The sequence below is a fragment of the Camellia sinensis genome, chromosome 15, assembly GCF_055761805.1.
Source record: "Camellia sinensis isolate YWXY chromosome 15, ASM5576180v1, whole genome shotgun sequence".
NCBI classification, from domain to species: Eukaryota; Viridiplantae; Streptophyta; class Magnoliopsida; order Ericales; family Theaceae; genus Camellia; species Camellia sinensis.
Window position 1 is genome coordinate 63,297,384 of NC_138975.1, and position 25,156 is coordinate 63,322,539.

Consider the following 25,156-nt stretch of genomic DNA (forward strand, 5'->3'; position numbering starts at 1 on the left):
AGAAAGTGAGAATTCAAATAATCCAAGCAATCCTATGAAGGGACGGCTAATTCCTTCCACTGTCCACAAGGCCCAATCACATAATAATCAATACATAATCTCATAATTATAATTGAGACATCTTGTTCCAGGTGACCGCTTGAGCAAAGAAAGTGTCGCTCGAGCGTAGAATTGTTGTTCCCAGTATCTCACGAGTTTACAAGCGAGACCGCTCGAGCGAAGGAAGTGTCACTCGAGTGCAAAATGTGAGCTGTCAGTAGTTTCACTGTAGCTCTGCAAAAATTCTAGGACTTATCATTTTTAGCTCGAGCGGTGGAATAATCGCTCGAGCGATCCCTTCGTTATTGTGTTATTCACTCAAGCGAAGGAAGTTGCGCTCGAGCAGTCTGCGCGATTTCAGCACTTTAAAAAGTACACTTCTAGATCATTCCTTTCACTTTTATTTTCTCTCTTCCTCCCCCTCACCCCAAGTTCGAAAAACCCTAAGTTTTCACCCCAAAATACTCCTCATTCTCCTAAGATCCAACCTAAATCACTTGCAAGGAGTGAAGTACATGTGAAGAACATCCTTCCTATCGGATTTTTGTTTGGTGAAGAGCTCATCTAGAAGCTTGGATCTCATGCTTATAACTTGAGGTAGGGTTACTTTTAACCTAGTATTTCTTTGTTTTGAAGAAGTTTATATGGTTTTGTTGTGATTTAAGGTTTGATTAAATGATTGAATTGGATTAAACTTGGTAATTAATAAAAGGGGCATTTTATTCAAATGTTATTATAATTTCATTTAATTTTACATAAAGGAGGAACATGGATGTTGGGAATCTATATATATATATGAAAAGATAGAGAGAAAGCCCCAAATTTGACTAAAAGCCTAATTTCCAACTGAGTAGAAAATTGTAGTTAAGTTGAAAATTTCTTAAAGTCGTGGGATCTCATGAACCATAGGTGATGAAAGATGTGGATATTGTTATGGCAATGAAATTGTTGCTTTTGGATTGATTCATCTTGAGTTTTGTGTTGTGTTTCATCTCGTACAATGTTGAATACTTGTTGATTGAGTAAAAGTTTGGCAAATTGAGCATGAGTCAAGGTTGAGAGTCGGTTTTGATGTGGTTGTGTGTGTTGGTACTCGCGTAGGGAGTTAAGGTTCCCAATTGCCCTGTTTGACCTTATCGCCGGATGAATGTGGGAAAATGTTTTTGGGTGTCCACTAGTCCTGCCATTTACAATTAGTAAAAGTGAAAAAACGGATGATTTTGGGTGCCCATGTCCTACCGTATAATAGTAAGTAAATGTGGGGATGGCTTTTAAATAAAAGTGACCAGTATTTTTTATTCGGACTCTCATGGGAGACTCAAGGTATGTTTTCCTTCTAATATGATGATGATTGGTGTGAGATGGAATTGTGCTTATTCAACTGTGCATTCATTTACATAATTAACCATGTTGATATATGTATATTAATTACTTATCTTGTCTTGTCTCAACGGTGCCATGGGCTTATTCAAATGATGAAATACTTGGTTCAATGTATTCCTACTGAGCATATAGCTCAACCCTATTTAAATTTTCAGGATATGATGAGGTACCACCACAGTGATGACTTCAAGTAAGCTGTTATTCAATTTGGGATTGATAAGTCGAGGATATTTTGCTGCCAAGGCTGAGAGCTTTGTATCAAGACTTTTAAATTCATTTTGTTGTTGTCTTGTACGCCTTTAGGGCTTTCTTTTCTTTTTTTTTTTTTTTTTTTGGTAATGTCATCAAGTTCATTGAACTTGGGAGTCTAAAGTATCTTGGGAATATAACTTTGAAATTGTAATTTCTTGAATCTTAGTTCAATGAGAAAGATGATTTTTGGGTGTATTGTTGTGCCTGTTGTGGTGTATTCACGTGAGAAATGGCAGGGCGTTACAATAATGTTCGGAAAGAGAGAAAAGTAAAGAAAATTGGAGAGAAAGTGATGAGAAAGTTCATAGACTTATTTCAATTTGAGGAAGATAAGCTTCTTGATTAGCAATCCTTTCCTCCCAGCATCCTCAAATCTTTTCAGCATAATCTTCAATCCCCAGCAACTTGAGCTTCAATCCATGGTCTTTAATGGTATATGTATTTATAGAGAGAGAAAATTTGAAGAATTGCAAGGTTAGAGAATTTTGGGTGTCTCTAAGCACTACAGGAAATTACACTTTTGTTGACTAAAAATTTAGTCGGTAAAAGTCTATTTTTAGTCAGCAAAAGTCTTCTACAACTAATTGTTTTAGTCGCCACTTTGGTCGCAGATACATGGTCAGCAAGAGCAATTTGCGACTAAAAAATTCTTTAGTCGGGATTTCTCACATTTGCCGACTAAAATTTTGGTTGTTGACTATATAATTACTGCAACTAAATCATTTGTAGCTAAACAATTTTAGTCACCAAAAGTACTATTCTACCGACCAAAAATTTTAGTTGCCATTTGTACCATTGCCCCACCAAAAATTTTAGTCACCAAAAATAATGTTTGCGCAACTAAAACTTAGTCTACAATAGACCTATTCACGATCAAACACTTTGGTTGCCGAAATTAATAATTTTACCAACTAATTATTTAGTCACCAAATATACCCTTTCGCCTACTAACAATTTGGTCACCAAATGTAAGTGGTGAAACACCAACTAACAACTTTAGTCGGCAAAAGCATTAGCTATTTTTCCCTACCAATCACTTGGTCGCCAAAAGAGAAAAAACCAAACCAATTCTTTTTGTTCATCAAAATAGAAATAAAATATTAAAAGAAATCCATTTGACCTGTATGATATAATAATAATCCATCCAATCCATTCAATATAACCTGTAATTTGCAAGAATCATTCATACCAACAAAATCAACTGAATCATGAACATCCAACAAAATACATAAATCATCAAATCCTTAACATGTTTAATTAAAGTCGTCAACCATTTTAAGTTTTCATCCAGAAGTAATTCCAAACTACATAATTATCCAATCCAAAATGTCATGTAATCTATATAATCATCCAGTTCATATCCATCTAGCATAAAAATTTAAAACATAAAAACATTACAAGTACTTGTTATTATGTTTTAAATTTTTATCCATAAGCATCTATCCAAAAATATAACTACTATAGTCTACTCAAATATTTTCCATACACATCTATCCAAAAATGTACAATCCATTAGAAAATGAAACTAGCGCCAACTAATCATGTATAATTCAGCTTGTGGCACGAGTTCATCCATCAGGGTCTATGGAAAGTAAAAGTAACATGAACAAAAAAGTAAAGATGAAATACAAAAAAAGGTCCATGGAAAGTAAAGGTAACATGAACAAGGTATAACCAACTCAGATAGATGGTTATACATTTCAAAGAAAAATGGACTTGCCAAGAGAGTTTCAAAGTTTTCAATTTCTAGCCTCTAATGATGATAAGAACATTTCACGATCAAGGATATTCACATATTAACTATACAAAACAAATTCCTATTTTGAAACATAAGCTCATGAAGAACATTGAGGCTTCTCTTAATGCCTACAGTAGATGTAACATTGTAATAATGTTTGTATATTTGTATTCACTCATTGTTGACTTCTTTCTTTAGTCATTTAACTATATTTCCTCTATTCCAGCCCCCACAGTCGATCAAAAATAATGATCGCATTCCTTTTCATGTCTTTGGTCTTATTTTTCTCTCATATTCTACCTTAAGTAAAAGTAGTTCTCATAGTTTCTCTTTGGTATTCATTTACAGTGGCCTCTAGCAAGACTATAGTTTGCACTGAAAGAGGGGGCAACATTCTGTAAACTAGGAATGTTGTTAGCCAATAGAAATCTAGATATGAGTATAAAGAATCAGATTAGTGACTTAAAAAACAAAGAAAAAAAATAAAAATAAAGAAGTAAATTTTCAAAGAGACAAGTATGTAGATGAGTAAACATCGTGTAGTGCTTCCATTCCTTTCATTTAAATTTTCTCATCTCACCGCAATGCTCATCGTCACAGGAAAAGATTGAGACCCACTAGTGTGGTTGTACGATACCTTACAGTGTGAATGAGGCATTAATCAAATTATTATCTTTGGAACATCTTTGCAAGATAGCAGTAAACCAGAAGAAGTGAGGAGAAAAACAAAGCAGAAAATCAGAGAAGATGAAGGACAAGTGAAGAAAACTAGAATCTGGAAGCAAAAGAAAAAAAAAATAACAAAAAAAAATGACATAACCAAAAAAAAAAATTCTGAAATAGTCAGTTGGAAAAAGAAGAAGAAAGGGGAGATAGAGAGAGAAGAGAAGGAAAGTGATGAGGTTCCACCCAGAGATAAATGTCATCAGGTGTTTAAGCTAACAAGTAGCAATGAAGACAACCATAATCAATATCTATTCCCAGAATTTTGACAAACCCAGAATTAATTCAGCAACTCTTACATGTTCCTTTTTTTTTTTTTTAATTTACAAATTTCAATCAGACCCCATTTAAATTATGGCCCATTCCTACAAGTTTGGGTAATCTAAGCGGTTCATGTTTTCTATGCTATTTTTTTTGTCAAACATTATAATCCACACCGAACACAATGATTGAATCAACAGAATATCCAATAGAAAAACAAAACAACAAAACAAAATCAAAGTGGATCTAGAACTAGAACCAAAAACACAACAGTCCATAAAAAATAATAAAAAATAAAAATTAGGAGATGTGGCGAAGGTGGTGAATACATATACGTGCACACACAAGACTATACACTGCTTTGCTAGGGCTAGAATGTTACAAATTGAAATTTTGGACTGTTAGGATTTTAAAAATTAAGGAAAACAAAGAAATTGGTTTTCAAAATTAGGAAAAACATACCAACTTTTTCTAATACCCTTCTATAGGGCAACACCATAGGACACATAAATATCCAAAGATTCCTATTCACCCCACTAGATGAGCATTGAGCAACAAGAGACATGAACTATGAGAAAAAGTATAGCATTCCAATTCCATCACTTCAAATTGACATTTACCAAAAAAATGGGGCAAATTTTCAAATGCCATTCTTCTTTCAATGACATTGGCCATAAGAAATATAGAAAATAATACATAAACACAATTCTACCATGTTTTAGCCATTGAAAACAAGGCCATTGTCACGACCCAAACCCGCCCCTATGGGTTTAGCATCGTAATCGGCCAATAATTCTGAGATTACCAAACGCCTCTAAACAGATTAACACATAATAAAGGGCAATGGAAGCAAGTACATAAAACATACATAGTCCATTGAGCTGTGCAGACATACATGGGACGAGAATTTAAAACATTAATTACACACATACGTGACGTCATATTAACAAAGTCTTGCGTCACCATCATATGTACACATAGTCAAACTGGGACTTAACCCAAGGAATGGTTACATAAAACTTTTTCAAACCAAATAAAGAAAGTAGAAGACTTATACATAATTCACAAACTTGACTGTCAAACTTCTCGGGAACCTCCTCGAGAGGCACGGTGGTTGGCCAACACAAAATAGATCTTCAGGCTACCATTACTAAGCTTGGTCATGCACCTAATCACCTACATACATACATAATAGAGTGAGTGGGAACCTAGTGAATAATAACCGAGTAAATGGGTTTAAATAAATGATGTCTTATATCAGATTCAGAAAACAGATTCATATTTATTTCAGAAACAGAAGCAGATCCATATTCACATTCTTATTCGAATCATATACCAAAATCAGAGTTCATGCTTAATTATACGTAGTACATCCATTCGCATTAACAAAATGAGTACAGAATAGATACAAAACATATACAGAACAAATCGTGGTTATAAGTAACTAGTTCCATAAAGGAACCTCCGGATCCGGGTAACAGATAACAAATATGCTGAGCTCCATGATGAAGCCTTTGGTATAGGTAACAGATAACAGATATACTAAGTTCCATGATGGAACCTCCGATACCGGGTAACAGCTAACAGATATGCTAAGGATGCCACAAATACTTGGTAGAAATTGGATAATCATTCATTGTACAGAACATGTCATTTTAGAAAATAGATCTTATTTCATCATACAAAAAATAAATAAAGTTGAACATAGCTTTACTAAGTTATTACTCACAGATGGCTCCAGTAGTAGATCAAATAAAGCAGGCAGATCAGATAGCTTACGGCTCATGACCTATATACAAACACATAACTGATATACGGTGAAACACACGCTCGGGAAATTCTGAACTTGTTTCTTTTCTATCTTGGTTTGTTTCTAATCCTTATCCTTATTATTGTGTCTTAATTAGGGCTTAAGAATGCCTAGGATTCAATGTGGATACCAAAATGTAACTTGAAACACTTAGTCAAATTTTCAAAAACAGGGTAGTCCGCTCGAGCGCAACTTATGTCGCTCAAGCGGTCTGCAAAGTCTGCAAAAGTACTGATTGCATGATTTTTTCCACTCAACAATCGCTCGAGCGCAAGACTAGGTAATTAGGATATCTGCTCGAGCGCAACTTCCTATGCTTGAGCGGTCTACAAAAGTCTATAAAACGTTTTGGAGCTCTCATTTTACGCTCAAGCGCAACTTTGGTCGCTCAAGTGGAGGGTCAAAAATAAGGGTGGCCGCTCAAGCATAGGTTCTGCTGCTCGAGCCAACCCCCAAACTCTGCAAAAGTACTGGGAGCTTGCATTCTCTGCTCGAGCGCAGAGTCCACCACTTGAGCGGGGGCTGCAAATTCTAAAATTTCCAGATTATAGTACAAGATGCAAAAATCAATTTCATAGCTTTAAAACACATCTTTTTGGGCCCAAAACTTGAGGAAATATATGTAAACTTGTAAAATATTGTGAATTCAAAATCATTTTGCAAAATCAAAGTCCAAAAGCATGTCAATTGTGCAAAATCAAACTTGGAAATTAAAGAACATAACATGAAGATAACATGCATGAATTGTCTTGGCTTCAAAGCTTTCAAAACATGATCAAATGAGGTGATTAACTAAAAAACATGTTGAATTCTTTGGACAAAGCCAAAATGAGGACATACAAGAGGAAATTCTTTGAAAACATCTCCAAAACACAATGAAATGAACATGAATGCATGTCCTAAGCTTTGATCCTATAATATAAGCTCAATTCTTGTCTTATTCTAGAATTTTTTTTTGAATTCGTATGTTAGCTAACTTAATTACAGAATCGAAGGCTTGAATTCTCATCTAAACTTTCCAATTAAGCTTCAAGTAATCAAATTCTTGAATGTCCAAGCTAATTTTCCTTAGTTCCTCTCATGTTTCTTCCTTTTGATCTCAAATCTCTCATCCTCTCTTTCTTCTCACATTTATGTCTCAAGATTGAAGGAATAAGAGTGTTTAATGAGTCTAGAATGATATCTAAGCCTTATATAGGCTAATTAAGGGGCTTAATTAAACTTAGCGCAAGACTAGTTAATTACAAGTACTTTATTCTAATTATTTCATTCCGAGTCAAATTTCAATTCAACTTACTGTAAAATTATAAACATCCCAAATAACACATAATCTCAGTCAATTTCATATTTTGTGGCCGATAAGGCCTTCAAATCTCATAAACAAATAGAATTCTGAACAAATATTTCTATAACAAACAGATAGACTCACAAATATCACAATTCACATACATCTAACTCAGAATTTTATCTTAATTACATATTAGGCATTCTTAATTATGCTTGATCAGTTAATTACAGATCGGGGTTGTTACAGCCATCCTCACAAATCTAGTTACTGCCTTGAATTTAAAACTAGTGTCCAACAATAGTACACAAAACCAATTGATTAATAACCCAATTATACATGTGCATATTTTCAAAAGAACAAAACATAACAAACACACCAGTTGGTTTTATGCATATTAATAACCCAATTTGCAATGATACCAGTAATGCATGATCTCCCCCTTCCCCCTTATCAAAAAAAAAAAATGACAATCAACTGAAATTATTTTTCTTGTTCTCATATTGTAAGTCATAAATGAAACATTTGAACAATGTAGCATGAAATGCAATCAAATTATTAGAATTAAAATCTATTACATAAGCTTCGAACATGATGAATTAACGAATCGAAGTGCGACCCTTGTGTGTTGTGATCAAAGTACACTAGAACGGCCATCAACAACTGGTTGGATCGTTTATTGGTTGTTCAAAACCCTATTTATGAAATTTATCATTACTACATGAACTGAAGAAGTGAAGGGGTATGAAAGAAACAAATCAATAGAGCCCAAGAGAACAGACTAAGTAGTACCGCGCGGTGACGATGAAAAGAAGTAAGGAGAAGTGAGTGTAGCATGAAGGGTTTCAAAAGTATAAAAGGTGTTTTGAAAAACCCTGAATCTAGAACGAAAATCAAAATCCATTTACTTGTTTCATAGAAATCAAAATCCTAAAACATCGAAAAAACTAAAAATAAAAAGCCCTAGAGCAACAATGAAATTGAGAAATAGAAGAAGAGATGGAGAGAGAGAGAGAAGCCTGAATGTCGATGAAAGGCAAGGTGAAGATAAACGACGGTGAGCAACGGTGACTGAGCGACGGTGAGCAATTGTGAGAGAGAGAGAGAGAGAGAAAGAGAGAGCAAGCAACTTTTGTTTGGCGCTTGGTTTTTTTTGGTGTATATATCTCAGCTGAGATACAGAGAAACAAAAAAAAAATAAAATAATAATAATAATAATAATACATTAAACTTAAACTCAAATTGGGCAATAATATTTCATATTCCCACCAAAAAATTTGAGTTGTATTGCTGACTAAATGTTTTTTGATCACCGAAAATGTATATTTGACGACGAAATGAAATAGTCACCAAAGATTAAAAATAAAATTATGCTAGTTATTTTGCGACTAAATTTCTTTTAGTCGGCAAAAGTTAGTATATGACAACTAAATGTTTTTTAGTCACTGAAAATGCATATTTGTCAACCAAATTAAGTAGTCGCCAAAGATTAAAAATAAAATTATGCTAGTTATTTTGCAACTAAATTTCTTTTAGTCGGCAAAAGTTACTATATGACGACTAAATATTTATGGTCACCGAAAATGCATCTTTGCCGACCAAATTAGGTAGTCACCAAATATTTTTAAAAAAAGAAATTATGACAGTTATTTGGTGACTAAATTTCCTTCAGTCGGCAAAAACTAGTATACCACGACTAAAATAAATTTTAGTAGCCTAAAACCTATACTAACTCCAACCAATATTTTTTAGTCGCCTACTGTGACAATTTTGGTGACTTAATTTTTTTATAGTCGGCAATAATTAATATTCTTGACCAAAAAAATTTAGTAATTAAACCCTGAAACAATGCCGAACAATATAATTTTAGTCGCCTATTATACAACTTTTGGCTACTAAATTCTTTTAGTCGCCAAAGTGTAAATCGTTGTAGTGAAGCTTGATAAAAATTCTTCTCTCCTTTCTTCCTTGAAGGAGAGGTGTTTATATAGACTGCGAGGTTGCTTGGCCCAGAATTTGCATGAGAATTACGGAGGTGGCACCTTCACATGCATAAGGGGACCATTCTCCCAAAATTGCAGTATTTCCCGACAAACTAGTTTGGCTAGCCAGAATATGGCTGGCCTGGCATAAAAGTTGTACTGTTGAGCTTCTTTTTGTATGGCTGAGGTAATTTTGTAGGGAAAACAAGGGTTGCGTTTGGTAGAGCTTTAGAATTATGATTTGAGAATAGAGTTGTATTTTGAGTTTGTTAGTTTTGGAATTATGATTTCAATGTGAAAATTTTGTTTGGTTACGAGTTTTAAAAAGAGTTTTGAATTGAGTTTGAATTGAGTGATATGACATATGATATTTAATTCAAGTATTTATAACTCATAACCAAAGACACAACCCAAAATTCTATTCAAAGCACATAAAAAATGTTTAAAAACAAATTCTCAAAATATTTTTTATTTAAAATATAAAAATAAAAGGTGCCAAAAAAATAATAAAAAAAACAAAAAAAAATACGAACACCGTTCTGGTCAACTGGCTAGACGACTGACTGGATGTCCGGGAGGATGACCCGGTAGAAGTGTTATGAAAAGTGGGTGTGGAATCAATTTTTGAAAATTGTAAACAAATAGAGCACTCAAATCATGTTGTGGAATCATGTTTGGAAAGCTCCACCAAACATAGACAAGGTTTATCAAGAGGATTCTCCTCATTTTCACTCACTCTTACTCTGTCCTTGCCCAGTTACCAAAAGTCACAACATTTTGATTTTGAAAGATGAGCTCGAACATTAAAAAAAATGATTGGATTCATACATGGCTAAAGAAAACATTTTGGGAAAAGCTTTTTTAAAGGTTTGAAAACATTTGGGCAAAATTGGTGAAAAGGTTGGGATCGACTTTTGAATAAAGCTCTTTTTTAAAGAGATCGAAGGATTTGCGCATGCTGGCCTTTCACTATCGAGTGCTTAAAGAAAAGGAGCTCAAGTCTTAAGGCTAGTCAAAATGGATTAACTAAATCATTAGAAACTTCCATAAAACCGATTTTTTTCCCCTTTACGTACAGTGATGTAGATGTTTCAATAAATCTAGTAATGACAGTGCTTTAGTAATAACAGTGCTTTATTAATAACAGTGATGTAGATGTTTCATCATATGTGTCAGACAAGGAATTTAGTAATAATAGTGTTTTATCTTCATCTTCAACTTCAACATCTAGATTCAATAAATCTACAAGAATTTTATTGAAACCATCTAGATGTTTTATCATTGAAGTACATTTTTTGTATTGGAAACAAAATAGTTGTTTCTTCAGGTAGAGCTGATTTTTTACACTCTTCGTTATGTATTTCTCTTCCAGTTTCTTCCAATACTCCTTTGCATAAATTTCTCTCATGATACAGTATTTCTGTTCTTTAACTAGACACAATTGGATGGTGCGGCAAGCTTGGCAATTAATCTGTGTCCATTCCTTATCACTCATATCAACCGGTTTGTCTTCCAAAGTAATGTCGAGTTCTTGCTAGTAGAGGACATCCCTAACTATGCATTGGCACATACTGATGTTGTTGGTTCCATCAAATTTCTCCACCTTGAACTTTGCGTTGGACACAATAATCCTTCCTCCAGAGCTACTTGAAGACTCAATTGCCTTTGGTGATATACTTTCAACCATTAGAACTCCTCTAACTCCACCATAAGCAATAATGAAAGCTTGGAAATGCCCGAAACACGGTGATTTCTATGCCTTTGAAAGCTTAACACAAAATTTGGATCCGAATTTCAAAAAATGGGGTCTGCAGTTGTGTCCAAAATGGTCGATTTAGCTACAAACAAGTTTTCTCTTCTCAAAAAAACCCAAAAAATGGATTGGAAATTGACCAGAAACGTTTTTCAGGGAATATTCTGTTAGAAGAAGGACTATTCCGTTAAAGAGAACGAATAGTCCATTCAAAAGAGAATATACCCCTACTTCTAACCATAACGTTGATGTAGCAGAATTGTTAATGCGACAGGCACATGGTGGTGACGGGACAATGATGTAGCGCTGACCTGTTGATGACATGGCAATGACTGGTCTGCTAACTAAGCTACTGTGTCAATTGTGGAATATTCTGACAGAATATTCTCTTGCCATAAATGGAACAGTGGCACCATGCCCGAGAAGACACGTGGGGCGCATGTTTGAGAGTTAACTTCTCGTGCCGACTTTGACCAGAGCGTGAGGGGGTGTCTGATGTTCGTTTCCTTCAATTTTTTCATTGTTGAACTAGTGAGAATGAGGGGATCAACTTGGTGTATTCAAAAGTTTGACTGGACAACTTTGGTTTATGAGGAGATTCGAAAAAACAAAGCTTTGGAGCCCTTTTCCGCAACTTGGGTGCTCTGATACTAGTTTGTTGTGCCCAAGGCCAGAAACAAACACCAAACAAGAAATCACACAAGAAAATAACAAGAGTTCTGTGGTTCGGCAAACAACATACATCCACGGGCAACAGATTTTACTAAACTGAGGAAGAAAATTATTATAAGAGAAATATCTCTCTCTCAACCTCACTCTTCTCAAAGACTTGATGCTCTTCACTTGCTTGGCTTTTTCTCCCTCCTTACATCCCTATTTATACATAAGTTTTGGGGACAATTTGGGAACTTTGCTAAGGCAGCTTGAATGCAAGATTCAAGAATTGCAACTTGCCAACTTGCAAGTCTTCTAGAATCTAAGCCAACCCAATGAGTCAACTGAATGAGCTGACTCAATTGAGCCACTCAATACAACAAGGAGATGGCAGAAGAGAGAGGCAATGCTAGCGACGTAAACAATACGGTAAATGGTGCTATGGGTTATGATTAGCATTAGGATTAGAATGTTGAAGATTAGGGTATAATAGGCATCTAAGAGGTGTGAATTGAGCAAAACTAATGCCCCTCCCCCGCCCCCCCCAAAAAAAAAAAAAGTGTGTGAACATGGATTGAGTAATAGTGTAAACTTAAAGAAATGGTGATGTGCAAATAGAAACTCCCACACAACAAGTTCTTTCTTGGTATGAACACTATCCTAAGTTAAATGTAACCAAATACAAGGAAAAAAAATACAAAAAAAAACAAAATACAAATAGAATTTAATACATACACTCATCTTGAATATTGTATCAATGATATCTTTACAATTATGAATTACAATGATTTGATTTTTTATTTAAAATAAAAAGATGAAAAAAAACTTCATTAATGCATACATAATTCTATATAAAAGATCATTTTTTGTTGCATTATTTAATACAAAATTGTCAAAATCAATCAAAGAAATAGGAGAGATTTGGTGAAACTAGTTCTTATGCTTATATTCTCTACTTACTATATGCTTACGTTGGTTTCTATGGTTTCTTCGCAGGATGGACACTCAATGTTGATACACATTAGTAACAAAGCAGTTCTATTTAGGAATGGCAATTTGACTCCGAGTCAATGGAGACTCGCCTCGGACCTATTGAGACAGTTTTTCCGCCTCCACCCTATTGGGTTTTGTGTGGTGTTAGTTTGTGAATCCCTGATCGATTTTCATGGCCCATGTTAGTACATATTATTAACGAAGTAGTTCTATTTAGGAATGGCAATTTGACTAACCTGATAGAGACCCGCCCTGGTTGAACCTATTAAGGCAATTTTTCTGCCTCCACCCCATAAGGTTGAGTGTGGTGTTGATTTGTGATTCCTAATTAATTTTAGGGCTGGATTGGGTTTAACCGTCTATGAGGTGTAAAACAAAAGAATGAAGATTTGAACCCTAGACCTTGTGATAAAATGGAAATGAACTTCAACCAACCAAGCTACTTCAAATTGATGATATATTTATTGAATTAATTTAGGGACAATTACACCAAAAAAAAAAAAAAAAAAAAAAAAAAAAAAAACCTCAAGGTTTTAGCCTTGTAACAAAATAAATTTTGATTTTTGAATTTTGTCAATTTAAATCCTAATTTTTTGATTTGTTTTCAATCTAAACCATTTGCCTATTTTTCTTAAATAAAACAGATGAAACAAATAATATTTTTGTCATTAAACTTAATGTAGATATACATAAAATGTCTAAAATATTATTTTCATTGAGTTTAATGATTAAAATATCTATTTTTTCATTATGTTTACTTAACGGAAATAAGCAAATGATTTACATTGAGAACAAATAAAAAATTTAGGGTTTGAATCAACAAAGTTAAAAACTCAAGATTTATTTTGTTACAAAACTCAAACCATGAGATTTTTTTTTTTTTTTTTTTTGTAATTTTTTCAATAATTTATATATATTAGTTTTCTCTTTATTTTTTTGCATATATATAAATCAACTTATTCTTGGTACAATAGTTGGAAAATACTCTAGTAACTGGTAACTAAGATCGTGATACATTTTTGTGCCTCCTGGATGCACCACAAGGCGCGAATGAGAAAACTCTCAGAGTACCTCTTCTCAGTAAGACTTCGACACGAACAAACGGTCTAGGCTTTGATAGTGCAGGGCGGGTGAGGATGTGCAAGACGAGTGTGGTCTCATAAAAATGGTCTCTCTCAAGGATCGGGGATGGGGATGGAAAAAAAAAATCTGGGATTGGAGACAAAGAGAGTAAAATCCACAGTGCCCCGCCCCCGCCTCACCCCGCCCCGCCGCACTCCGTTGCCATTCCTACTTCTATTTTTTTTTTGATTGGCAAACGAAGTCTTTATTGATGAATTAAACAAGAATTACATCAATAAAGAGGAGCTTGGAGCTGAAACAAGCTCCAACCTCCAAGTTGGTGAGAAACCAACGAGCAAAAAATTGCAATACAACAAAAAAATAGAGGAACAAAACTCCATCTAAGGGGAAATTCAGTCCAAAGCAACCCCTAACTCCTAAGGCAAACATCGGAGCTTGGGGCTCCAATCCACACTGACACAGGTGAGAAAACTACCAGCAGCTATAATACCCATCAGCTGCACAGCCAAAAGCTACCAATACAGACCTCAAATACAACCAGCAGCCACTCAAACCTACAGCACCCCAAATCAGAGTCGCACCAAGACAGCACCAGAGACGGACAGCATGTATCCACTGACCCTATTTCAGAAACATACTTCACAGATACACAACTAAACCAAGCATGTGCAGCCCTACAACATAGCAAAATTATGTTATATGTAAGCCTTTGGATCAAAATTCACAAGAACAAATAGCATTTTTGATCTTTTAACATAGAAAAAAAGATACGTAATAGAACACTCTATATATTAATAACTGAATTATAATATCCACCAACCAAATGTTACACACTTCATATATTAACACTATGTGTTAACAACCGAACTATATTATCCATCAACCAAATGTTTGACACTCCACTTTTTTCTTCTTTTTTTTTTTTTTTTTTTTTTTTTGATTGACAAAAAAGAACTTTATTAATGGAATAAACAAGTACAAAAGTGCAACGCAAATTACATCAATAAAGAGAGAGAGGTGCAAAAGCATCACAATAAGCTAAATTATCTCAACGAAGTTGGCACCATCTAACTCATCCTATCATTTGCTAGCACCCCCAAGAGTTGGTGAGAGACAACCCAACACCACAACAACAGCACAGACCAAAACAAACATTCATCAAAGGCAGACAAACAGCACAAACTTTAACATTAATCAAGCAACTATTTGACACACGAACTACTCAAGACTTAAACCAACAAGAAAACTAAATGCCACCAGGCAGCTATGACATAGGGATTTCCATGATTTCATTTGGATGATAAACCTCTTCAATATTGTCACCTTAAACTTTTGCAGAAACATCAATACATTGCTCAACCGCTTCTTCCACCACTTCTGTTTGTCGTTCCTCTACAACATGAAGCCCTTGTTCCTCGACTTTCTTTCCGTTCTTGTATATTGCATAAAGTATCATTTGGAGGACACCTAAAATGAACCCTATGACATTGGGAATCTGTTAACAGAAAAATAAATAATTTTTAGTAGCTTAGGAGAAGGTAATTAAAACAAGAAGATGATTGAGTTTATTTTTAATATATACTTACAGAAATATTCAAATCTTTTCTTAGAATTCCATAGAAAAACCACATGATTGCACTGAATGTAAGGGATAGGGATAGATAAAATGGCATGAATTCCACACTTTTTGTTCGTATAACTTGCTTCTGAACAACAATAATAGAAAGAATTATGAATACGATAATGTAAAAATTAAGAAAAGAGCATATAATATTGATCATGGATGAGAATATGAGGTGTAAATACCATTATGTTGAGAGGTGCAGCGAACACACAAACAGAAAAGACTAAACAAAACCAGCCAACAATGTGGAGACGAGCTTGACCTCTTGTGAGAAAATTAGTTAGGATAAAGATTAGGCCGAACCAGCCAGTTCCCAACAGAAGTAGTGAAACAGCCTTGACCTACATATAGCAAATTAATAAGTAGTTAGAGACTTATAAACAAAATTTGAATGTGTAGGAAAAATTGACTTAATTTTCTTAGTTTCATACCTTCTTAGGTGCATAAAATAGATGAACACCTATATAAAAAGATTCTATGAGGCATCCAAAGCTATTAATCGTGATCAAAAGGGTTTCATTTGAGTTGAGAAGTGCATAATACATCCATAAGGCCGCACTGAACAAGCCAACAACGTAGGGAAGTGACTGGAAGCCTTCGCTTGATTTTTTCTTGTAAATTTTGTAAAACGTTGGGCTATAATAAATATTAAAAAGGGTATATCAATGATTAAACTTGGCTTAAACAAATTGAAGTTGTATGCTTGTTGAACAATTAACAACAAATTAAATACTTACATAGGTGAAAAATAAACCAAGAAGGATACAATGTTGCCTGCAAATCAATAGGAAAAGAAAGAAAAAAAAAATTAGATTTGGCCATAGCATTGAGCTTTCCTTCCATTATTTTTACTCAAATTATCAGTAATCATATATAAATATAATTTATATATATATATAATTTTCATATACTATGATATCACATCTTATAGTTCTTGTATTTATAATGAAAACACTTATTATTGTCAGGTGTAGCACTTGTACAAATCAAGTGACAACCCCAATTCTCTCTAGGTTTTAATAAAAGATCCTAATTTTCTAGAAGTTTACATAAAGGCTGCTATTTAGGCCTCATTTGGGAAGTGACCCGTTTAGCCAAAAAGTCAAAAAATAATTAAAAAAATCAAAAAGCCAACAATTCATACCAAAAAGTCAAAGATTCCATTTTCTCTCTACTTTTTGCACATCTTTTCGTAAAAAGCTAAAAAGTCATCCCAAGCATACTAGTTTTTTTAACTTATATTTTAGCCAAATAGCCAAAAAATTACTAAATTAGCCTGTTCCCAAACGAGACCTTAGTACATGTTTTAGCCTACCTAATAACCAAAGAGCAGAATATTAAAAGAGTGAATAATTGGAAAAATAATTTCAAATTAACGTAGATATTTGTCACTTGCACAAATCTAAGTATATAAACCACTTTTAATTTTCACAATATCTAAAATTATTTTCCAGGTTCCCACTTTTTATTTTGTATTTTTGTCTATATATATATATAATAGAGATAGTTCTTACAATAAGCAAAAAATCACATGACACTCACGCACACACTAATCAATTTTGTAAAAGGCCCAACAAAAAATTGGTGATAATTTCAAAAGCCAAAGGGATATTACAAAAATAAATAAATTTTGGACTAACTCACATACCTAGAATTGTTTAGTTTTAAAAATTTTTATTAAGAAAAGGAAAAATTACCCCCAAAAAAATAAAAATAAAAATAAAAGTAAAAATAAATCAAGGTTTGACTATTGTAACAAAATAAATCCTGAATTTTTAATTTTGTCAATTTAAATCCAAAACTTTTGATTTGTTTTCAATCTGAACCATTTGCCTATTTTTGTTAAGTAAAATCGATAGAAAAATCTGTATTTTAATTATTAAATTTAATGAAAAATGATATTTTTGATCTTTTATGTATATTTATATTAAGTTTAATAACTAAAACACTATTTTTCTATCAGTTTTACATAACAAAACTAGGCGAATGATTTAAATTGAAGAAGAATCAAAAGATTAGAAGTTAAATTAATAAAATAAAAAATTCAGGGTTTATTTTGTTAAAAATCTCAATTTTTTTTTTCTGGGTAATTGTCGATAATAAAAATAGTAAAGATCTATAATTTTTCCAGGACCCCAATTTTTATTCACTTTTATTCTCAGTAAAATTATAAATTCTCCTTATCTTAAGGCTCATCACCAATAGAAGAACTTTTTATCTATTAAAACTTACAAATAAATTTAAGAAAATTGGGAAAATTACAAAATATATATATATATATATATATATACAATTTTGTGCTTTGTAACAAAATAAATTATGAGTTTTTAATTTTACCAATTTAAATTCTAAACTTTTGATTTGTTGTTAATCTAAACAATTTGCCTATTTTCGTTAAATAAAATTGATGGAAAAATGAGTATTTAGTCATTAACTCAATAAAAAAGATATTTTAGACATTTTATGTACGTCCAAATTGAGTTTAACAATTAAAATACTCTTTTTTGTTGATTTTATTTAACGAAAATAGATGAATGATTTAATTTAAAAGCAAATCAAAATATTAGAATTTAAATTGATAAAATTAAAAACTCAAAATTTATTTTATTAGAACCCAACTTTGGAATTTTTTTTTTTTGTAATTATCCAAAAAAAAAATTATCCAACAGTTGGCAAAATAACATCATACTTCACATTGTTCATTCATAGTCCCTCAATAATAAATAATGCATAACACATTTGTTGACAAATCTCGAGTATGAATTTATTTTTATTTTTGTTAATATAAACTACGAACGAAATAAAAATTCTCATTGTCTAAACGCCCCCACTAGTATCGGCAGCAAGAATACATATGTAACGTAAAATGAAATTCAATAATAAATTTCATAATGTGAATATGGTAAATATTAATTTAATTAATATTTAATAAAAAGTCTGATTTATAAATACTAGTATTTTAATATTAATATTTAATATTTTTGAAGTTTTGCTTTACGGCCCCACTATTACTGGGTGGGTCCATTTTACTATTCTCATTATTTCACAAATATTATCATTTTTGTTATGAGTATATTTGTTCCTACATAATTTAAAACAAGAATAATATGACAAGGATAATCTTACAATTACAAACCACCGACATTTTTTAATTTCAATATATATATATGACACATCATAGACATTTTTAAACTCAGTTAACTCAGTAAATATATACAATTTTTTCCTTTTTTAGCTCGTTAAAACAGAAAATAAAAAAAGAGAGGTTACACTTCAATTATTCTTCTAATCTACTCTTCTCTTGAATGTTTATATTTCACTTCATTTGATTTGAAAAAGCAGTTGAACTCCTTATACAATAATACTCTAAACTCAGAATGTTTTTTAAAAAATTATCTAGAAAAGTGAATTAACGGACCAAATTTATTATAGGTGTGACCCACATCTCATTATCTTTAAATTTATACCGTACACTTACTTTTCGAGGTAAAATCAAAATATATTTTTATAGTACATAGCATTTGTTTTTATCGTTTTATATGCATAGCAACAATGAACAAACAACAGATCTCATAATTCATTTCTGAGTATTGGTAGAAATCATAGTTGTCATTCTCGTACCTTACAGACCGGTATGCACTATACTAGAAAGAAAACTAAATACAAAGACCAATATCGTTCTAGTCAACTTCCTAGTTAGTACAAGCAATTCCGTAAATACCGAACAATACTGATCGGAAAACGTAATTCCAACAGAATTGAATGGTATGGAAGTAAAAGCGAATTTCTGAATTTATTGTTTTATTAAATATATTGTTAAATATTTTATATGATATATGTTATTTTCCTAAGAAAACAAAATGGTACAATTTTGGATGGTCAAAGTATGTGCTATTATATAATATTTTTAATACATATATAATATTTTTTGCAATAAATCTGAAATCGTACCCAAAAACACAATGGTACCGTACCGGTAGGTACTGTACCAATTGCAAAACCAGTACTTTGTTTGATATGGGATTAACAATAACTTTGGTAGAAAAATGTGTTGTTCATCTAGATCTAAAGTTGTTTAAGAATTTGTTATTGCTTGGATTGTCTTAGGGTTTCCATTTTTATCACAAATCCAGTGAAGATGTAAATGTATGATGTTTAAACATGTGTTACTACTTAGGCTGGTTTAGGGTTTCATTTTTCTCACAAACCCAACGAAAATGGCAAACAACCATGAACAATTATGCTTTCAAAACTCAAAATTATATAATGCTAATACGATGTTTAAACATGTGTTACTACTTAGGCTGGTTTAGGGTTTCATTTTTATCACAAACCCAGCGAAAATGGCAAACAACGATGAACAATTATGCTTTCAAAACTCAAAATTATATAATGCTAAGACAAGGATATGTGGTGCTTTAATTTAATTTTTGTTAGTTAAAACTAGTGAGACTTATTATTTTTATATTGATTGTTAGAAGAAACACATGGTATGTATTAGAATGATATATGATTCTTTTTGGAGGGGTAAAATAAAAGTTGTGAAGCACGGGCATTGGTATCGGTACGATATAGGTATGTCAATATAATAAAATTTTTTAAAAAAATACAGATGCAGTTGGATATACGTTTCTAAAAAAATATTTATTTTTAATTTAAAATAATACAAAAATTAGTTAAATGATTTAATTTGTTATGATCTAACTTACAATTCATATTTAATGCCAAAAGTAAAAAAATATAAAATAAAGTTAAATATCATATTATTAAAGAACTTACAAATACCATATTATATTATTAAAATATCATTTTATTCTCTCGTGACCATTGTCTTTGCTTTTGACTTCTCGTTTCATATTTCAACTAGATATGGCTTGAAACTATGATGTTTCTGTCTTAGCCTTTTGGGCCTTCGTGATGTAATCTTTTTGTACATTTTGTACTTTTATTTTACATCAATAAATCTTCTTTTTTACCGGGCCAAAAAAAAAAACTCGTACAAATCATAACTTAATTTTAAAATCATACTACGTATAATAATAATAATAAAGTCTAATGAAATTAATTTTAATTTTTTATTAAAAGAAAATATTATTTCGACTGAGGAACGGTTGCGGTACAACAAAATTTAAGAAAAAAAATTTGAGTACGTATTTCATGTACTCGGCATATATTCAAAAGTACCTATGTTTCATAGAATAAAAGTTTTATTGCTGTAAAAAAAGAGAATTAATACAAAGTAGTTAATCAAAAATAAAAAGGCATGGCAAATGAATCCATGCCTAAAAAAACCAAATCCTTACTAGTTGGCATACTCCAAGTAGATTTTCTGCATCACCCAAACTAAAGACACATGATGCCAAACAGAAAGATCTCTTTCTTCAAACTATACCCACTTAGATAATGTAGACAAGTATCAAAATTTCAAAGCTAAGGTGAAAGCTTCAAACTTACCAAGTATTCCAAATGTCAACTCTAAGCTTGAGGCCATGTTCGTCCACTGCAAATTGTCAAACTTCTCTCTGTTTGTTCACAGCTTTTGTGGGGAAGATAAAGCTTTGTGCATGTTAATTACCAAGTAGTGTAGGTTTTATAGTGATCAAGGAAAGAAATAAATCAATGTCGGAAACAAATATGTCAATTCCATTGACCAGCGAGACGGAGAGAAACTATGGATTATGGAATACGTCATTTGCCTTCCGTGATGGAAAGGGCTCAAAACCGAAAGAGCTGTTTTCACTTTATGTCCAGCTAGACAATTTTAAAACAACTAAATAAAAAAGAAAGAAAAAATATATTTAAACAACATAGTATAAAGTGATTTTTTATTTTTATTTATTTATTTATTTTAGTGAAGAATTCTCGTATAATTGAATTATACCACCAGTAAAGAATTGCATCATTAGTTGACACCTTGCTAGCTTTTTTTTGATCGGCAAAGAAAAATTTCATTTAACAGCATGAAATTAAAAGTACAGGAAGATGACATGCATCGAGAGAGATTCGGAAGTATAAAAATACCCCTACTACTGCTACTCACATCCATACAACCAACTCCTAAGCCTCTCAATTTTTAAACAAAGAGTTAAGAAGAACTTAACTAAAAAAATTAAAATACAAGAAACCCCACATATCACCCCACCAAAACAACCAAAACAAACTAGAGGAACTAAACCAACACCCAAAATAAACTAAATAAACTAAACCAACAACGTCAAATCAACACCCACGCCTCTGCCGAAGGCCACTCCTCTGCAGCTACACCTCCCAAGACCTTCACACCTGCTGCCACCCTATACTGCTAATGCTGCTGCCCCACGCCACCCCTACACAGCTGCCAACTCCCAAAGCCCACACCGCCGGAGCTGCTAAACCGGCCAAGAAGACTCCACAGCCGCCGCCGGAAGACTCCTACACCAACGCTGCTGCATCTCCCCACTGCAGATCAACACCCATGATGTTCCAACATCCAACGCTCACCAGCTACACTCCTACTCCTAACCCACACCTGCTGCATGCCTGCTACACGCCAATACCCTCGCCTGCTCCTACCAAGACCCACGCCTGCCGTGGATGTTCTCTGGCCGGAAAGAAACACTGGCCCGTCATCTCCGAAAACCTCCCTAGACCGAGATCTATGGCCGGACCACACCTCCAACCAATGGATTTCCAAACCCACCACTGCCATCTGCAAGCTCACCCACGCCACTTTAGATGCAAGCTCCCTTGAGCCGCACTCCTCCCTTCAAACACTCCTACTATTAAAATCAAACACACCCGCTACTAAAAAGCTCGGCAGATGATGATCCATTCATTGTTCAACCGCTGAGACACCTCCAAAACTGGACGAAGTTCACCCCTCAAACTCCCCCTCGAAGAGAAGCGCTCGAATAGAAACCAGACAGATCTGGAACAACAATGACACCCAAAATCCCCCCAAACAAAGCATCAAAACTACTCCAAAAATCTGAACCATAGTTTATCCCTCAAGCTCCAACTCGAGAAAAAGCGCACGAATGAAGATCCTCACCAAATATGGACGTCCTCTAGCCGGACCAACACCAACCTCTTCCTCTAAAAAGACCCAAGGCGGGCACCGAAATACCAAAAAACAACTACAGCAGCCCACAAAAGCAACCCAAGGTGGGAAAATAATGGGGAATCAATTTTATTAAAGGAAAACTAACAAGCAAACACGAGAAAGGACTGGGCCAGCCAACCGCCATAGCCGAAGGCGGCGGCGGCCGGCCGGCCCAAAATGAGCCCCGGGGAAGGAGGTTTTCAGAGAAAGAAAGAGAGGTTTTTCAAAACTAACACATGTAAGAAATTTTTAACACACCTTGCTAGCTAACTACAAGTGTTCATGGGATTGCTTGTGTCCATTCAAGCCTGATGGTGCCAACCTAATAAGGATGCTGATGCTGTCATCACTACATCGTGTTTTCACTTTATTTTTTCATTAATAAAATTTTCCTTTACTGATAAAAAAAAAATTATATAATTTATTAAATCTAGAAAAAATTTACACCTCAGTGTATGGTCTCAAAATAAATTTTAAATAATGATAAAGCTTACCAACTTCAATAATTGAAGTTACAAGCTTTTCCACCACTTAGTAGTTTTTTTTTTTACAATTGATTCATAATTTTCTCTTAAATTTAAAGTCAACGTGATATAGATTAAATTTAAAATAAATGTGGTTAGTTTTGTGAATACTTTTTTTCTTTTCTTTTCTCTCTCTCTTCATATTCCAGAAAATAATCAAACTTTTTATCCAAGTAACCTGCATTTTAATTTAGCAAACTAAACCAACTTTTTAAAATATACAAGCTCAAAATGCAACTTCATCTTGAAAATGTAATTTTATATTGACATAATTTGCTGGTGTGTAGATGTGACTCATATCAATATGAGATCGCATTTTCAGTATGCGATTTCATCATGAAATTGAATTTTGAACCTGATTTTTAAAAGTCAATTAGTTTGATAAATAGTTTGAAAAGTTAGGATTACAAAAATAGTTGGATTTTTTTGGAATACTCACCCAAAAAAAAAAATCACAAATTCTATGCATAAGCAATTTTCTTTCGAGAAATTTGGATCTCCACCTTGGGATTTTGTTTTCTTTTAAAGTGTGAGACGATAGAGTACGCTACAAGTGCAGTGCAAAAACAGTTATGTTTGTTACAACTTTTGGGGGAGGTTTTTTTCTTCTTCCAAAATTTATCAATCTGTGTGCTCTTTGTCTTGGGTGAGCTCATGAATAACCCTAACAGAACACTCAAAAAACACATTTTGCAGTAGTTTCATACATAAAGCGACTTCATCACCTGAAGAAAAAGACCAAAATCACTTCCATGTGAAATGTGTTTAGAAGATAGTAACTCAAATATGGTGTCAAATATGTAGTTTATTTAGTACTCTTGGAGCGTCGTATATTATTTATGTGGTGGTCTAAATCAATAATATGGTATCAAATTTTATGAATAGAACATAGTAACTCATTATTGTTAGGTAATTAGAAGATAATAGGTGAATTACTTAGTGTGATTTGCGATTTCTTATATCCAAAGTACCACGCCATCAATACCACATAATATTATGAAATTATCTAATAATTTCTATTCAAAACACATTTTTAGAATCAATACTGTCTCTCTAATATTTTTCTATCAAATAAAAATTATAAAAATTTTATAATGATTTGTGCTATAAATGATTTGCTTCTATTTTCTAAAATTAAGAATTTTAATTTGTAATTTTTTTTGTGCTAAAATTGCATACTTACATTACTATTGTGTCTAAGTTATTTCACATTATTGTAGAATTTTGATTAATTACCATTAATAATAAATAATTAAATTTTTATACTTAAATTTAGCTCATAAAATTATTATTATTTTATTATTGATCATCCAAAAAAAATAAAATTATAAAATACCCCTCTACGTTAATTTCTTAAATCCGCCACCAACTCTGGACATGCCCAACGGACTTCTCATACCACGTGTGTTGTGCATAATTCTCTTTATGCTGTGCCATAATCCCCTTTATGATGTGCCACACGTGTTGTTTGAATTTCTTCGACACTTTAACCGCATAATATGGAGTAAACGGTACATAAATAAATAAATTTATATAAAATTATGTGATAAATTCATTTTATTAGATGACTTCTTATTAACAAAATGTCACCATTCCATCGTATCATTCTAATAATTTATTTCTTTCATACATAATATGTACACAATTTATGTTTACAAATCATTTTTAATATAATTACCTAAGTCTTATTTAGTGAAGATGTGTTAGGGTAGGTCTCATGTAAAAAAAATTATTCCGGGATTTTTTTTTTTTTTTTTGAACTGCTTTTATTATTAGATGATTTTGCCATCAATTAAATAGGAAAAGAAGCCGGACATGTGCTCATGCAAAAACTTGATGTTATGGAAAATTTTTCTCTTTTTTGTATTTTATAATTTAAAATGTCATAATTTTCATATTATATATATGTTTATTATAAAATTTATATTTTTGAAATATACTCCTCGAGATCAAACAAATAATACTAATATT

General features: G+C 32.7%; 1 protein-coding gene across 1 annotated transcript; it reads right to left on the minus strand.

Moving 5' to 3' along the window:
* Window positions 1–14,951: 14,951 nt before the first annotated feature.
* On the minus strand, window positions 14,952–21,071 carry LOC114288552 (bidirectional sugar transporter SWEET15-like). Its single transcript, XM_028232079.2, has 6 exons — window positions 21,035–21,071; window positions 16,318–16,354; window positions 16,012–16,216; window positions 15,763–15,921; window positions 15,543–15,662; window positions 14,952–15,451 (listed from the first exon to the last, which is right to left on the minus strand). The coding sequence occupies exons 1-6, from the start codon at window positions 21,069–21,071 to the stop codon at window positions 15,281–15,283; spliced, it is 729 nt and encodes a 242-aa protein (XP_028087880.2). The 3' UTR covers window positions 14,952–15,280.
* Window positions 21,072–25,156: the final 4,085 nt, after the last annotated feature.

Bases quoted from the DNA above. Each gene is read 5' to 3' on its own strand.
- LOC114288552 (XM_028232079.2), bottom strand. From the start codon at position 21,071: ATGGCCTCAAGCTTAGAGTTGACATTTGGAATACTTG. The intron at 16,217-16,317 runs GTAAGTATTTAA...TATTTATTATAG, and splicing joins TTGGTTTATTTTTCACCTAT to CCCAACGTTTTACAAAATTT. The intron at 15,663-15,762 runs GTATTTACACCT...ATTGTTGTTCAG, and splicing joins CTGCACCTCTCAACATAATG to AAGCAAGTTATACGAACAAA.